At 57.8% G+C, this 15,366-nt stretch overlaps 1 protein-coding gene across 1 annotated transcript in view; it reads left to right on the top strand.

Moving 5' to 3' along the window:
* The window catches only part of PPP1R9B (protein phosphatase 1 regulatory subunit 9B), a 78,814-nt gene that overhangs the window by 48,220 nt on the left and 15,228 nt on the right, over positions 1–15,366 (top strand). The window contains exons 11-12 of the mRNA XM_026654669.2: positions 1,762–1,879; positions 12,333–12,384. Coding sequence (XP_026510454.1) covers positions 1,762–1,879; positions 12,333–12,384 — 170 coding nt within the window. The remainder of the gene's footprint in view (positions 1–1,761; positions 1,880–12,332; positions 12,385–15,366) is intronic.

The following is a 15,366-nucleotide window of genomic DNA, read 5'->3' as shown; positions in this document are numbered from 1 at the left end:
TCTCTGGGTCTCTCTTCCCCCCAGGATGGGCCCGGCTCATCTCTCCCCCCAGGATGGGGCCGGCTCTGGGCCTTTCTTGCCCCTAACACTAAACGGACTCTTCTGCATCCAAGTGAAGAACGTGACAAGGAGCAGAGCGGTTCCAGCCTCAGCCTTGGCCTTGCTCGTTGACCCAGTGGCCTCCTGTGGTTAATGAAATCGCCCCAGACCCGACTCCTTCCAGCTGAATCCGTCTGTCCTGGGAAGGAGCCAGTTTTCTCCCCCCAGGTTCTCTCCCCCACCCCAAGCTCGCCCAGGCAGGAGCCTCCTTCCCCCTCACAAGCCAGGCTCCAGGGAGCTGTCCATTCAGCACCACCAGCCATTGCAACTCTCGGGAGAGCTTCATCCGCCTCTCCCCTTCCTCCCCATGCAAAGGGGGCGGGGAGGATCATTCCCCTCCGAGGGGCGGTTACGTCAATGGAGATTTGGGGGAGTCCTGGCAAGGTCCAGGTCTCTAATGTTATTTCTATCCTGTGCCCCCCCAGCATGGGCCTCTGTGGGCTAAGTGCTTGGCAAACGCTTAGAGACATTCCCTGCTCCAAGGATCTTCCAAACGAGGCAGACAGTGGGGAAACTGAGGCACGGAGAAGCCAATTGACCAAGCAGAATCAGGATGCGCACCCAGGTCTCACAAGTCCCAGATCATCACCTTACCCGCCGCACCCTTGTGCCACGCCAGCCAGTGCGGTCACTGCCCATGCCCAGAATGACACCGCCCATCTGCTCCCCCAACCCATCTAGGGACCCCCTGACCTGCCTTTCAAAACCTTTGTGATCCAGGGAACACAGTGGGTTGGCAGCCCTGGAAAATCAGGTCTCAAATGGAATCACACAAGTATACTGGAGTAGTGGGCAGATGAGTGGGACTCTCTTTCAGATGAGACCCTAAGGCCCTTCTCTGCTCCGCCTGGGCAGCAAAGATCCCACAGGGTTTCTTTGTTGTGGGATCAAGGATGTCCCCCCAGTGGATTTAAGAAAGAGTCGCCGCCTTCCACTGTTGCAGAACGCTGGCTTCTGTGCTCCAAGCCAGAGGTGGCTGCAGTTCAGAGCCGGGTGCTGCAATTGTGTCTAGGCCAGACTGCTCAAACCCCGGTGCATAAAGTCAGTCGCTCAAGTCCCCATTGAACCAGCCTGATTTCTTCCGCGGTGCTGAGCATCACGTCTCCCCTTGCCCCGCGGGTGGTCAGCACCTCTGAAAATCAGGCTTCGTTTCGGTGCCGACATAAAGGAGCCGAGCTGGGGGAGCCGGGCTGCAAGGCGCTCTGGAAACCCTTTAAACCTCGGTGAGCCTGGGATTTCTCATTCCCTGCCTCTCTCCTCGCATCTGCTTCCCCCCTCCCCGTCTTTCTGGATCTGCCCGCCCCAGGGAATGGCTACACGGGGCCAGCTCAGCACTGCATCACCACCGCTCCCAGCCAAGCCAAGCCAGCAGCTGGGAGATCCGGCCAAGGCTGCATCCTGCTTCCCTGACTTCAAGCCAGGCGGCCTGAGCTGCTTCCGGGTTCCTGTGAATCCCCCCCTCCCTTTGCCTTTCCCTCCCCCCCCTTCCCCTCCCCTCCCTCCAGTCCCTGGGACCATCCCAGCCTGGAGAATCCAGAGGTCAGTATGAAATGTCTCTCTGCAGAACCTCCCCCTTGCAGACCTCTCCGGATACTCCCGCTGCCTCCTTGATCCTCTCCGCTCCCTCCTTGAATTTTTGAAAGCTTGTTGGATCCAAATAAGAGGGGAGGGGGCGGGGGGGGGGAGAGAAAGGGGCGTGGGAGGGGGGAGCCAGAAGAGATGCCTCTGGAGCCCAGCATGGACGCAATCGGACGCGGCTAAGGATGCCAGGGTGCCGTCGGTGAGTGTGTGTCAATTTCAGCCTTGCCCATCAGCATCTCGTGTCAGTTTCAGGGCCGGGCTTTCCTTCTCGGCTGCCGGCTGGGTGGTGGTGGTTGTTGTTGGTGGGTTTTTTTGGGGGGGGGCTCCTTGTTTGTTTGTTTATTTATTTCCAGCCCTGCCTGCCTCGAGGCTGCGTGGATCGCAGCGGCTTTAAGGCTGCAGTCCCGATCCAAATAGCCCCCCCCCGCCCCACTCCCTCGCCTGTTTTGATGCAACCATGGGGGGAGGAGAACGGCATATTTGGTGTTTTCCTGACGGTCCGCTCGGGGTGGAAACGGAGCGATGGGGGGGGGCGGGGAGGGGGGAGAAGGGGGGGTTATGATGGTGGAAAGTGTCTTCAACTTGGGGTGTTTATCAACCTCTCTGAAAGACGGAGTGGGGTGGGGGGTTGGTTAGAGAGATAAATGCCCATGCTGTTAGCTGTGCTGGGTCGAGTCCAACCCCCAGGTTTGAACCCACCCTGGGTTATTAAAACCCCCCTCCCAGCACCAGGCTAGCAACGCTTTAAACATTAATAAGCCGCCCTCCCCCTCCTGTTTTCGATCAATAAATTAATAACCATAATAAAAAAAAACCCCACCCAGCGTTCAGCAGCCGCCTGCCTCTCCCCTCTGGGGTCTGGTGGGGCTGTATTTCTCCAGGGTAGGGGGAGCCTGCCCCACAGCCAGCTGGCTGAAGCAGTGTCCTTCCCTCGATGGGGCCGTGCTAGGGGGTCTGCAGCCCCACACGCCTGGCTGGGTTCCCAGGCTGGTTCGGGTTCAGTGGGATTGGCTGCCTCCTGGGCTGGGTTGGGAGAGTTAGGCCTTTGGCAGGTCCCTGCTGCGCCGGCCCTGGGCAGGGTCCCTGGCTGTTTCCCACCTTCTCACCTTGGTTTGTTTTATCCCTGGGACTCGCTACGTCCACCCTGCCTCCATTCTGCCCTTCATTCCCTGGCAGCCCCGCGCATCCCTTCTCGCTCGCTCTCCTTCTCCTCTTTTACAGGCTTTCTGCTCTCCTCCATAGACCCTGATTTCTTCCCTCTTTTCTCCTCTCCCCTCTTTCTTCCTCCAGAATCCCACTTCCCTCTCTCTCTGTCTTCCCCCTCCCCCCAACACACACACACACACACACACTTCCTTTCCCCTCTCTCTTCTTCTTTCCCTCCTTTCCACGAGCCTTTTCTTTCCTCATTAGACCGGAGCACTAGGCCCATGCTGGTTTAGATTTTTCTGCCCTTTTGAGGCATTGGATCCAGGGCTAAAATGGACAGACCTCTCCCCTCCCCCACATGTGCACCCTTCCCCTCTCTGCTTGAACTGAAATTGACCCGTTGCCCCTGGAGTGGACCCTGGCTAATGCTCTGGCCTCTGTCTCAGAACCCACGGGGTGTGTGTGTGTCTCTAACACCCTTGTGTTCTTATGGCTGGAAGGAGGCTCTCCTAGATGTGAGTGTGTGTTGGGGGATTAGTTTGCAGGACAATAATGGAAGTGCCTCTGGAAGGGAAGGACAATTGCCTCTCGGAGCCATCAGACCCCTCCCCAGATCCATTATTTGACATTGGCTTTGGGCTCCCACCTCCCCAGGCTGGGAACTTGTTCCTTCCCCAAAGCAGTTAGCTGGAGGAGAGAGATCCCAGGTGCTGCAGGTAGTGGTGATTCAGCAGGGGGCGCTCTCCCGCACCCCCAAGTCTGTACTGACCCCAACGCCCCCGCTGGGGGCTCTGGTCACTGCTGCTGGAGGTACGGACACAAAACCAGGGGCCTGAGCCTCTCTGTTGCATTCGAGATCCCCTGGGGATTTCCATGGCAGTCAAGGAGGCTAGCCGCAGGGTCCTGGTTCAATCCTTGAGCAAACAGCATTCCGCTCCCTTACATGCGCGCTGCAGCTTTCCGCTGGATCTAGTATTCTTCACTTCCCATCTTAAACGGCTGGGCTGGGCTAGCCGTGCTGCTGTTTCAAACAGCGGCCGCGCCCCCACCCCAGAGGTGGCTGCATTTCAGTGGCGGATGAAGCGGCTCCATTTGCGAACCACTTTGACACTAAGGGAGCTGTCCGAGATCGATATGAATCGCTGCCAAAGCAGACGGATGAGCCACTGGGCTGTAATTTTCGGTCTCTTTCTGCCTCCTGACTGCTCTTCCTGGGGACTGAAAATCCATAGGCATCGAAAGGTCGCGCCTCCCATTAGCGTGCCTCCTGGTAACGGTGATGGGAGCAACGCAGACCCCACGTGGCATTAGACGCTTCCCTTCTGATAACGCCAAGGAGCCTGCAGTGGGGCAGGGACAGCGGGGAAGGAATTTGGCCCTGCCCTACACTCAGGCCTGCACAGCCCTGGGCCTAACTTCTATCCCTGCTCCAGGGGGCTCCTAGGGGCTTTTCAGGGCTGTCGAATCACGGGAGCACAGGTCAACCCTGGCCACGCTTCCACCCACCTGGAACGGCCCCGGAATCCCCCCCCGGCTCACTTCTAAACTGGCAGAGTCTTCCTCTGTACCTGGGTGTAATGGGGTCCAGGGCCCCCCCTTCTACCTCAGAGCCCCTTGGTACCACCCTCGCTGGGGCAATGGGCAACAATGAATTGAGCCTCGCATGTCTAGGGAGTTTGGGGGTGTTTTATTCTACGCCCATCTTATTTGTGTTCCTTGTGGTGCAGCCAGATCTGTGAGCCTGGTCAGTCTTGCCCCTCAAGGCCTTGGAGGGCTTCCCAGATATTAACCAGAAGGCCCTTTCATCCGATAAAAGAATTGGCCACTTTGGCCGGCTAAGAGGAACTTCTCTTGGAGGAGTTTGACATCCTTCATAAACATGACAGCATTACATCTCCTAATCCCTGCCTCTGGGCTTTGCACAATTCAATCTTTTTTTTTGTTATCATTTGATGGATATCGATTTTTTTATGCATTTTTAATTTTTATTCATTTAAATGTTCAGTTACGGGAAATTAGGGGGTGGGGTCGGACGGTGATGATTTAATGTTGAGATTCAAAAAGTGAAAGCTCTATAACCATCCCTACACACCTGGTCGGCGTCCCACGTCGAAACATCCGAAGTAAATGAAACGCGAATCCGTTCTCAAGCCGCGTTTTCCCTACTTTGCCTCGCTGTACACTTTGATGATTAGCAATGGAAATATTGGGCGTGTCTGCCGTGAAATTGACATTTACCGATAAGAATCGAATCCTTCCAAGCCTAATTATATCCATTAAACCCGTGGTTTTCAACCTGTGGTCTGCGGACCCCTGCGGATCTGCAGAGTCTTTCTAATAGGTCTGCAAAAGGTTGTTGTTCCCATAGTGGTTTGCAACCTCTGGTCCGCACAGACCGTGCCTAAGATTTACATCCGGATCCGTACCTCCTCTCAAACTTTGTTAGGGGGCTGCAAATGAAAAAAGGCTGCAAACCGCTGCATCAAACAGATGGGGAAATGAGAGCGGCCCAATGACTTGTGCAGCGTCATACACTGAACTGGGGGCAGAGCCAGGGATGAAATTCAGGAGTCCCGACTCCCAGCCCCCTGCGGTAACCAGCAGCCCACATGAGCTGGGGTTGCCCCAGAGTCCCGACTCCCAGCCCCCGGCTCTCACCACTAGAGACACATTGGAGGTTCTGTGTAATATCCCATTGGGGAAGGCAGGTTTATTGATCCAGAGGGGCCCTTAAGAGTAGCATCCGCCTGGGGCAGATAAACCTCCCTGCGGCCGGGTGCTTCCTCCCCACCCCCCCGTGACAGCGTGTGCTAGGTACCTCGCTTCTGAAAGGCGGGTAACTCGTCTGCGAACATTCGCTCCAGGCTGGGCACATGGCCGTCGAAGTCCCCACCCAAGGATGGTCTGGTCCACGCATTTCCCGCCAGTGGGGCAGTGGGACTGGCTGGCTCGGAGGATCGCTAAGAGACCCGGGGGGTGGCTACACTGCGGCCTGGTCTACACTACGACTTTAATTCGGATTTAGCTGCGTTAATCCGAATTAACCCTTCACCCGTCCACACTACAGAGCCAGTTAATTCGAATTAAAGGGCACTTAAAATCGATTTCTGTACTCCACCTCGACGAGCGGAGTAGCGCCTAAATCGATTTTGTTAATTCGAATTAGGGTTAGTGTGGCCGCACACCACCGAATTACTGTGTTTAAGTTAATGGGGTAGTGTGGCCGCACACCACCGAATTAATGTGGTTAAAAAACGAATTAAGGTGCTTAGTGTGGCCGCGCACAATCGAATTTATACAACCTGTTTCCCAAATTCGAATTATCTAAATTCGGATTAATCCTGTAGTGTAGACATACCCTGCGATTCAACCCCCGTGCCTGGCCCGGGTCAGCTTGCGCCCTGAGACTCTTCCCCCATCGCATGGTCCCAGGGCCCGGGCTCCAGCCCGAACCAGAATGTCCCACAGCCTGAGTCAGCTGACAGGGGCCTGCCCAGCTGTGGGTATTTAATTACAGTGCAGACATGCCCTAAGCGACCTTTCACCTCTAGGTCACCAGGGGTTCAAATACAGCTCAGCAGGGATTTAAAGCCGATGGCTGGGGGAGCTGCTGGAGGTCTGTAGGGGATGATTTGATGGGTGCCTGTCAGTGTCCTAGCAGGCAGGCGTCTCTCCCATAAAGACCATTGTCTCCCTTGATGCTGATTATCCCCTTGTCGGCAGCTCTCGGATTAATTGCACAGGGGCGTCTCCTTTGTCATGCCCTTCCAGGCACGGGGCAGCTGCCTTGGGAACTTGTAGTGGTACCAGGATGCTGGGCTAACTTCCGGACTGGTGTGTTGTGAGCAAGACACGAGAAGTCATTCTTCCGCTCTACTCTGCGCTGGTTAGGCCTCAACTGGAGTATTGTGTCCAGTTCTGGGCACTGCACTTCAAGAAAGATGTGGAGAAATTGGAGAGGGTCCAGAGAAGAGCAACAAGAATGATGAAAGGTCTTGAGAACATGACCTATGAAGAAGGCTGAAAGAATTGGGTTTGTTTAGTTTGGAAAAGAGAAGACTGAGAGGGGACATGATAGCAGTTTTCAGGTATCTAAAAGGGTGTCATAAGGAGGAGGGAGAAAACTTGTTCACCTTAGCCTCTGAGGATAGAACAAGAAGCAATGGGCTTAAATTGCAGCAAGGGAGGTTTCGGTTGGACATTAGGAAAAAGTTCCTAACTGTCAGGGTGGTTAAACATTGGAATAGATTGCCTAGGGAGGTTGTGGAATCTACATCTCTGGAGATATTTAAGAGTAGGTTAGATAAATGTCTATCAGGGATGGTCTACATAGTATTTGGACCTGCCATGAGGGCAGGGGACTGGACTCGATGACCTCTCGAGGTCCCTTCCAGTCCTTGAATCTATGACTCTATATGAAAACCCCACTGAAATCAACAGAGCTGCTACCAGGCAAAATTTGGCCTCTTGACAGTCCCTGGCTCTAGACTGAAACCTCATTATGCTGGGCGCAGTGAGGGACAGTCCGGGCCCATGTTGTTACACTTCATTAGCCAAAGAGTGGGGAGGGGAAACCGAGCAAAGCGGCTTGCCCGAGATCACGCTGCAGTTCAGAGGCGTGCCCAGCTAAGGCAGATTCTAAACAGAAGGCAAGAGGAAAATTTAGGGTGGGAAAGGAAATGGGTCCATGAGGGAGGGCCAGGCAGCAGGAATCGGTGTCCCCTCCCAGGCGGCGCTCAGGAGCCAGTGATAGGATCTGGCTCCCTTCTCTGGGCCAGGCGCTCTGACTTCCCTTTCAAGCCAGCCTTTGGATTCACTCGTCATTGTTCCCCTGCTGCCCTAGTCTGGTACCCAGCAGCAGCGGCCCCCCTGCGCGGTGTCTCCGTGTGCTGGACAACCTCGCTGCCCCGCTGCAGGGGAAAGGCCGGGCCTCTGTGGTCAAGCACCTCTTCAGCATGTTGTCCCATTGCAAAAAGCTTAGCTCCCTGTCCCGGCGCCTTTTCTCCTGGCCCCTCGGAGAGTTTTGCTGCTGACTTCCTGGTGATCAGGATCTGACCCACGGTGCAGTGGAGGGAGGACGTAGGGAGGCCGAGTGGAGTGACCCAAGTGGAGGCAGGGCAGCAGGATTTTTGCTGACCGTCACGGTGTCACCTGAAAAATGCCCCCTTGTGCCCTGTTGGGGTGATGTCCAAGGGACGCGTCCTGGCCCATGCTCCAGCAGGGTCTGTGGCCGTGACTCTCGAGCTGCAGCCTGTAATGCTGATCTGTAGACAAGGGGTGTAAAGCGGTGAGGCTCTCTTCATTTCAGTGCTGTGCTGATTAACAGCTGAGGGTTTGGCTCGAGGCATCTGGTTTTACCCATCTCCTTGGCTGTGCACGACTCCCCACCGGGCTCTCCAAAGTCTGGGTGGTCTCCTGCACTGAATGGTGTATGCTAAAAAACCCGATATGACTGAGTGGCTAACGAATCCAGCTGTGGTCATTCTGAGACTGAGCTGCTGGGTTACCTTGGGCAAGTCACGTCTCTGTGCCTCAGTTTCCCCATCTGAGCTGCCTCTACAAAGTGTATTGATAAACTGGAGAGGGTTCAGAGAAGAGCCCTGAGAATGATTACAGGATTAGGAAACAGGGTGAGAGACTCACACAGCTCAGTCTGTTTAGCTTACCAAAGAGAAGGGGGAGGCTAACCCCGGCCTGCCCCTTCTGCCCGAGGTGTCCCTCCTTTGCCACGCCACGCCGGCCCTGGCCTGCCCAAGCATCCCCAGCCCCGGAGCGTGGAGTGAGCGGCGCGGGCCCAGCCCCGGAGCGCCGGGTAGCACGCCCCCTCCCCCCAGCCCCAGAGCACTGGGTGGAGTCCCTGGCTGCAGGCTGACCCCCATTAACCCCAGCACGGGGGAAGAGCTGGCAGTAGCAGAGCGCTGGGAAGCAGGAGGGGGCTGGGGATGGCACGTGGGCAGGGCCACGCAGGGCTGTTTGGGGAGGCTCATCCTCCCCTGGCCTTTGATGCCTGCCGCCCATGTCTCGGGGTTATTTGGGGGAAATCCTGGGGCCTGTGTTATCCAGGGGCTCAGACTCGATGATCACGACGGACAAGCCCCTGGCGTGGTCACCGTTCCGTCAAAAGCTCTCGCCCCTTGGCTCATTGCAGAACAGCCGCTCAGGCCTCAAAGGCGCTGGGCCGGTAGGAGTCTTTCCTCTGCCTGGGCCCTTAATCAGCTGATGCGCCCCACGTGGGGTGGCGGGTCCCAGGGGAGACCCGGCTTTGAATTCAGGAGGAGGGAGGGGCCTTGCTTGAAAGGATTCGTGGTGCGGGTCAGCGGCCGGCAGGAGCCGGAGGAGGAGAGGGAGGCGGGTTACCAAGCTGCTGGGGGGGTGGCCCTTGGGAGACATTTGCAGTCATGAAAGCATCTCTCTCTCCTGCCGCTTGGTTCCACCACCACTGAGGCTGCTTTGGGGCCTCCAGGGAACGCCCCAGCACTAACCGTAGGGAAAGGGACACATAGAGGCTAACCCAGATGAAGGCTCTACTGCGGGTCTGCGGGGGCGGAGACAGCAGTGACAGTAACCCTCGCCCCAGCCTGGATTTGAACCGTTGACTGTCCGCCCAACCCCCCTGCCCCTTGAGCTAAAGGAGCAGCACCGTAGCGGTCAGCAGTAGCAGGCTGCTATCCTCTAGCGGACATGGGCGCGCGACACATTTTGTCAGGCGAGCCGTGGTGCATACGCCCAGTAAACACTCAGGGTCTCCCCTCCCCAGGGACCCCCAACCCCCTAATCCCCAGCCCGAAAGATCTTACAGTCTAAAGAGAGCTGGCCTGTGCCTCAGTTTCCCATGCTGAAAAACAGGGATGTTGCTGCTGATCCCCTGGCAGAGGCACCCGAGGGCTTTGTATGAGGTGCGAGGTGCTGCCTTGCTCCTCATTCACCCTCACGCGAGCGAGAGGAGAATCCGGCCCGGGGCTGGTGTATTCGTGACTGGGGTCGGCTGAGGGGCAGTCCCATAGTGTCCTACCCCTAGAGCTGGGGAAGATAAACATGCCCACTTGCTAAGTGGCCTTTTCCCCAGAGACGCCGTCCCTTCGCTTTCCCGGTTCAGGGCCGTCGAGCCAGACGCGTCATTTTCTTTCCAGTTCTAAAGTCACGGCTGCTGTGAGCAAAGGCAAACCTCCCCGGTCTGGTTCAATGGGAGTTCGGCCTGGGGCAGGGGAAGCGCACCGCTCCAAGGGGAGCAGTGAGGATACCTGGGGAGCCCCCAGTGAGGTGGGGGCATATACCCGCTTGTAGCGGGGTGGTTAGCCGCTCCAGCCCTGACAGGGTTAAGGAGAGGGCTGGGGCTGTAAGGAAAAGCAGGCCCAGCTGGGGCCACGCCCCAAACAGAGCACAGCAGGTCCTTATAAAAGGCTGCTAGTTTGGTGCTAGGGTAGCCTCTCCGGTCTCGGAGGGAGCAGGGCCTAGCTGTTGGTAGCAAAGGTCCTGGGAGTGAAGCAGGGCTGGGGAAAGGCCAGAGGAGCAGGGGAGTTCCAGCCTGGCAACTCCCCAGGCTGCAGGGCCTGGTCCTAGGCCCACCCCTGAGGTACTGGGTGGTGGAGGAAGAAAGCAGGTCCTACCCCCTTGCCTGGCTCTTATACTGCAGTCTGCTCCAAGGAGCAGGGGCTCATGGCTGACTGGTAGCTGCTGGCTGAGGCAAGGTGGGATTAGGGGGTTGGGGGTCCCTAGGGAGGGGAGACCCTGAGAATGAGGGGTTACTGCCAGGGGACAGCACCCCAGATAATGGGGCACCGGAGTCCGGGAGGGACATGGGGGCCAAGCGGTACAGGACACTGGCCTACAGAGGGCGCTCCAATGGCTGGAGAGCTAATTTCCTGAGATGACCAGCAGGAGGCGCTGCAGGGGTGAGTCCCACGCTGTTGCACTGCTCCTACACCCCTTTCTGGGACACTCCTCGCTCTGCCCCAGTGGAAATTCGCACCGAATCGCTGACCCCGGGGGCCCGATTCTGCGGTCACAGGGAGAGTTGGCAGAGTAAAGCGGGCAGGATCGGGCCCAGCGGGATTAGCGCTGTGGTTTATATTTAGTGCAGCTTTCTCTGCCCTGGCAGGACGGCTCTCTGCAAAGAGGACTGGGAATCAGGACTCCTGGGTTCTCTGCCTAGCTGTGAGCCAGTCACTTCAGGCCAGCGGCTTCCCTGTCTGCAAAACTGGGAGTCACACTGACCTTCCCGTCCCTGGGTGCTGTGGGTCTGAATTCATTGTTTTCAAAGTGCTTGGAGATCTTTGGCGGGAAAGGGCTGGGTAAGATTGCCATTGTCACAGAGAGAGGGGAACTGGAACGCTAGATCAGATCATTCCATCTGGTATCCTTGCTCCAAGAGTGGCTGGCCCCAGCTGCTCCAGAGGAAGCTGAAAGAAACCCTGCAGTGGGCAGTTATGGGATAATCTGCCCCTGTGAAAAGTTACCTCCTGACCCCCTAATAGTTGGCATGCCCTGAAGCCTGAGGGTTTGTACCCCTCCCCCAAATCTTAGCTTTTCACATTCTTTCTACTAGAACCCAGGATACTCTTGTCCTCCACAGAAATGCCAAGTCCTCTTTTGAGTCCTGCTCAGCTCTTGGGCCTCAATGAAACATTGTGACCCTGAGTTCCACAGATTAATTGGGGGCTGTATGGAAAAAGTATTTCCTCTTATCAGGCTGATCTAGTTCTAAAACCCCCGAGTGACTGACATTTCCACCACGTCCCTTAAGTACGTCCTTCACCCCGCCTGTTAGGAAAATACCAGCCGGGCATCTCCTCTCGCTAACCTGAGGGAGTTGTATGGTGGGGAAGGGAGAGGCGAATCAGGCCTCCTGTCTCTTTAAATGGATGGACAATAGCAGGTGATCAATCAATGTCCATGTCTTCTATTGCATCATCCATCCTGGTTACTTTTGTAGAGCGATGGGGTTGTGGGGTGAGGGAGAAGGGGGCAGCAGGGCCGGGGGAAAGGGAGGGAGAGAAGTCGTGTGTGATGATAAGGGGGATCTTGCTATGCCACTTGGTCCCTCTACCACCCTCCCCCACACACTGCCCCCAGGATCCAGCGGCTTGGTCCAGCTCCGGAGCCTGGCTATCTCCAGGGTGCTTCTGTGGGGATCCTACGGGTCCCACTGCTGCAGCTCCATGCTCCGGACACGTCCGGCTTGACCCCATGTAAGAGCTCAGGCCGGGCTGGACGACGTGACCCTGACCGGCTGCCCCATTCCCCTCTGTAACGCAGGGTCTGCTACGTAGGCAGCTGAGACACCATTGCTGGGGAGACTGCAACCAGGGCCAGGCCCAGATGGCCCCCACTGGCCCTCCCCAGAGCTCTCTCACGCTCCAGACGGATAGGGGGTGCTCTAGTCTCCGGTGGGTGCTTGGAGACCCCGGGGCCCAGCCGCACGCGCCTCCCCAGAGATAGCCGTGCCAGCCACTTGGCTTTGGATCTCCAGCGCTCTGACCCTGCCTCCCCTCTTCTCTCCGCAGAGCTGCCCTGCCATGTCGTCCTCCAAACGCCGAGACGCGGACGAGGTTTTCGGTAAGTCCGCTGCACGGTCTCCACCCTCTTCCCGCCCCCACTCCCGGTCTCTCTGAGCCCACGTCCCTTCGCGCCTGCAAGCTCGCCCCCGGCGTCGCCAGCCAAGGGAGACTTTCCCCGGCGCTGATGGCCTACAGAGCGGAGCAGGGACGGCACGGACCCAGGCTGGGGGGAATGTGGGGCTCGGGGAGGGACGGTCTGGTGGGAGGGAGGTTGGCGGGGGTGTTAGGGCCTGGCAGCTGGGGGCCGGTGAGCTAGGGTGTGGCTGGAGACAGGGAGGTGGGAGATTGGAGATTGGGGATGGGGGAAGCTAGCGTTGGGGAGCCAGGGCGTTGGGGTGGATGTGGGGGAGGGGGGAATTTGGGAGCTAGGGCCTGGCGGGGGGGAGGGAGGATGGGGAGATCAGCAAGCGCAGGAGCCCGGGGCGGGTCTGGGAATGAATCCCCTCCCGCCCCTGAAAGCCGCGATCTGTTCGCCCACCCCAGAGGGGCCCGGATCCCTGGGAGATGGACTGGGACAGCTGGCCTAGGCTTCTGGCCCCTCGACTCCGGCCTCCAGCCCTAGGCTGGATTCACCCCTGGTGGGGGCTCCTGCTGCTGCCCTCCGGGGATGGGGGGGTCGCTGTGCTGGGGAAGGGCAGCACCTACTGAATCAGTGCCTGTCCCCGGCCGCCCATCCCTCTGGCTCCCGGGACGCTGCCTCTCTCGCACACACCTAGGAAGCCAGGAGCAAGTGGAGCCCTAGGTGCGAGGCCCCCTAGCATGTACACGTGGGGCTCCGCCTCCCCAGAGGCGCCTCTCCCCACTTCCCTCCACCCCGTGCCCCCTACGGCTGCTGGGATCCTGCAGGGACCCTGCATCCTGCAAGAGCCCCCTGGCCAACTCCACAGGGCCTTGCTCGTTCACACTCCTACTACTCCCTCTTGTCTCCAGCTGGTCTCCCCTCCACTTCCCTTTCTCTCTCTGATCCCTCGCTGCTTTCTTCTCCGGTCCCTCAGTGGCCAGGTGCTGCAGCGCCCACTCCAGCAGGCAGCAGAACTTTGTACAGGCTCCTACTTTGCCTCGGTTTCCCATCCACCTTCTGTGGGGGTCAAAGATCTGCCCTGTGCACCCTCCTCGGGGCCTGACCCTGCATCCCTCGGCAGCCTGAGACTCTCAGGCAGGTCGAGGCGGGTTTGGTGCACAGAAGGAAGGAAGTATCGGGCCCGTCACGTGTTTGTGTCTCTTGGGGCTTGCATCCACTCAGGCAGTTTGCACGCGTGGACCTCCTAGCGTAGGCAGTTGTGCAAAGCACGACAGTTGTGCAAAGCACGGCTGGCTCTGGGGCAGCTGGTCCCAGTTGGGCATGATAGCGCGACCCCGTTTGTGCTGTGGTAGCCGACTCGGTGCCAACCAAAGCCAGTATAGGCAGGGCTTTGCCAGAATCGCTCCCTCAGAGTGTGCGTCTGCCTCTCTCATTGACTGACGGCCATAAGCACCCAGGCAGGTGCACGTGTGTCCACACTCACACGCGTGTGCACGTATGGTGCCTGTGGTTAACAGGAGCCTGAGCCGTGCCATACTGCAAAGGCCACTGCCTCGACTCCCAGGGGGCTGGAGTTGAAAGACCGCGTGCCATCTGCAGACAGCTGAAGCTGGCTCCTGTCTGCGGCAAGAGAAAAGTCACCCCCCCCCCCCAAAAAAACAACAACAACTGCGCAGCAGGGCGGAGGAAGCGGCTGGCAAGTGAAGGGGCGAGTGCCCCCGAGGCACAGCTCTGATTTCCCCCCGCTTGGCTTGGCACCCGCCTGGCGTGCCCTGTTTATAACGAACAAGCTGGGATGAGCAGCGTGTAGCAAAGACAACCCGGGGGAGGCTGGAGACTGACAGCGCGGTGAGTTACAGCCACATTACTGCCCGGGGGGGGGGATGACCGTGTACCGCGTGGGCAGGGATGCGGCTACTGCTTAAAGAAGATGGTTATCTAGTCCAGTCCCCGGCAGGACAAAGTCATAACTAGACCCTTCCTGAAGGTGTTTGTCTAACCCAGGGGTTCTCAAACTTCATGGCACTGCGCCCCCTTCTGACAAGAAAAATTACTACATGACCCCAGGAGGGGGGGACCAAAGACTGAGCCCGTCTGAGTCCCACTGCCCCGGGTGCGGAAGGGGTCAAAACCAAAGCTCAAGGGCCTCGGCCGCAGCCCAGGGGGCTGGTAACCTGGGCTGAATCCCTTGGGCTCTGGCTTGGGCCCCGAGCCCCAGCAAGTCTAAGCCAACCCTGGCGGCCCTATTAAAATGGGCTCGCAACCCACTTTGGGGTCCCAGCCCACAGTTTGAGAACCGCTGGCTCGAACCTGTTCTTAAAAACCTCCAACGATGGAGATTCCGTGCATACATGTAGGCACGAGAGCCCACAAATATACGTGCGCCCATGCAACGCACATGCACTTGTGCCAATATTGGTGCGCAGATGTGGTGGCACAGACACACACCTGTCCCAAATGGCCACACGCACGTGCCCGCATGCTCAGGCACACACAATAGGTGCACGAAGGCATCAGGAGTTGCCTGTTTCTCGTTCCGCTTTTCCTCTTTACCCAGAGGCTTCCGCTGGAAGCATCTAGCTCTGGGGAGGTGGGAGGTTGGACAGTCAGCTGGTGAGTGCTGGAGAGTATGAGCCGGGAGCATGCAGAAGATTGCCTTAGTTCCTGGAAGTAAATATGGGACTGCAGTAACTGACATGATGGGGAAATGGGAGCCTAACAGAGGACCCATAGAGCAAGGGAGTTGGAGGCTGTTGTAGGACTGGCTTTGCAGCATAGGGGTGTGTGTTGCATATTGTGATGTGGGGCGAGCACTGTCCCTGAGCCTCTGTAGAGGCTCGGCGAGTTGGGTGGCTATTGGCGGCAGCGCTACCGGCTCTGCCTATAATTCAGGTTGTCTGAAATGTTCCATTAGAAGACCCTGTTTTCAGTTGCTTAGAACTTTGCCAGACATGAACC

This window comes from Terrapene carolina, unplaced genomic scaffold, assembly GCF_002925995.2.
Source record: "Terrapene carolina triunguis isolate 2854851 unplaced genomic scaffold, T_m_triunguis-2.0 Scaffold193, whole genome shotgun sequence".
Lineage (NCBI taxonomy): Eukaryota > Metazoa > Chordata > Testudines > Emydidae > Terrapene > Terrapene triunguis.
This window is presented reverse-complemented; position numbering and strand designations above follow the sequence as displayed.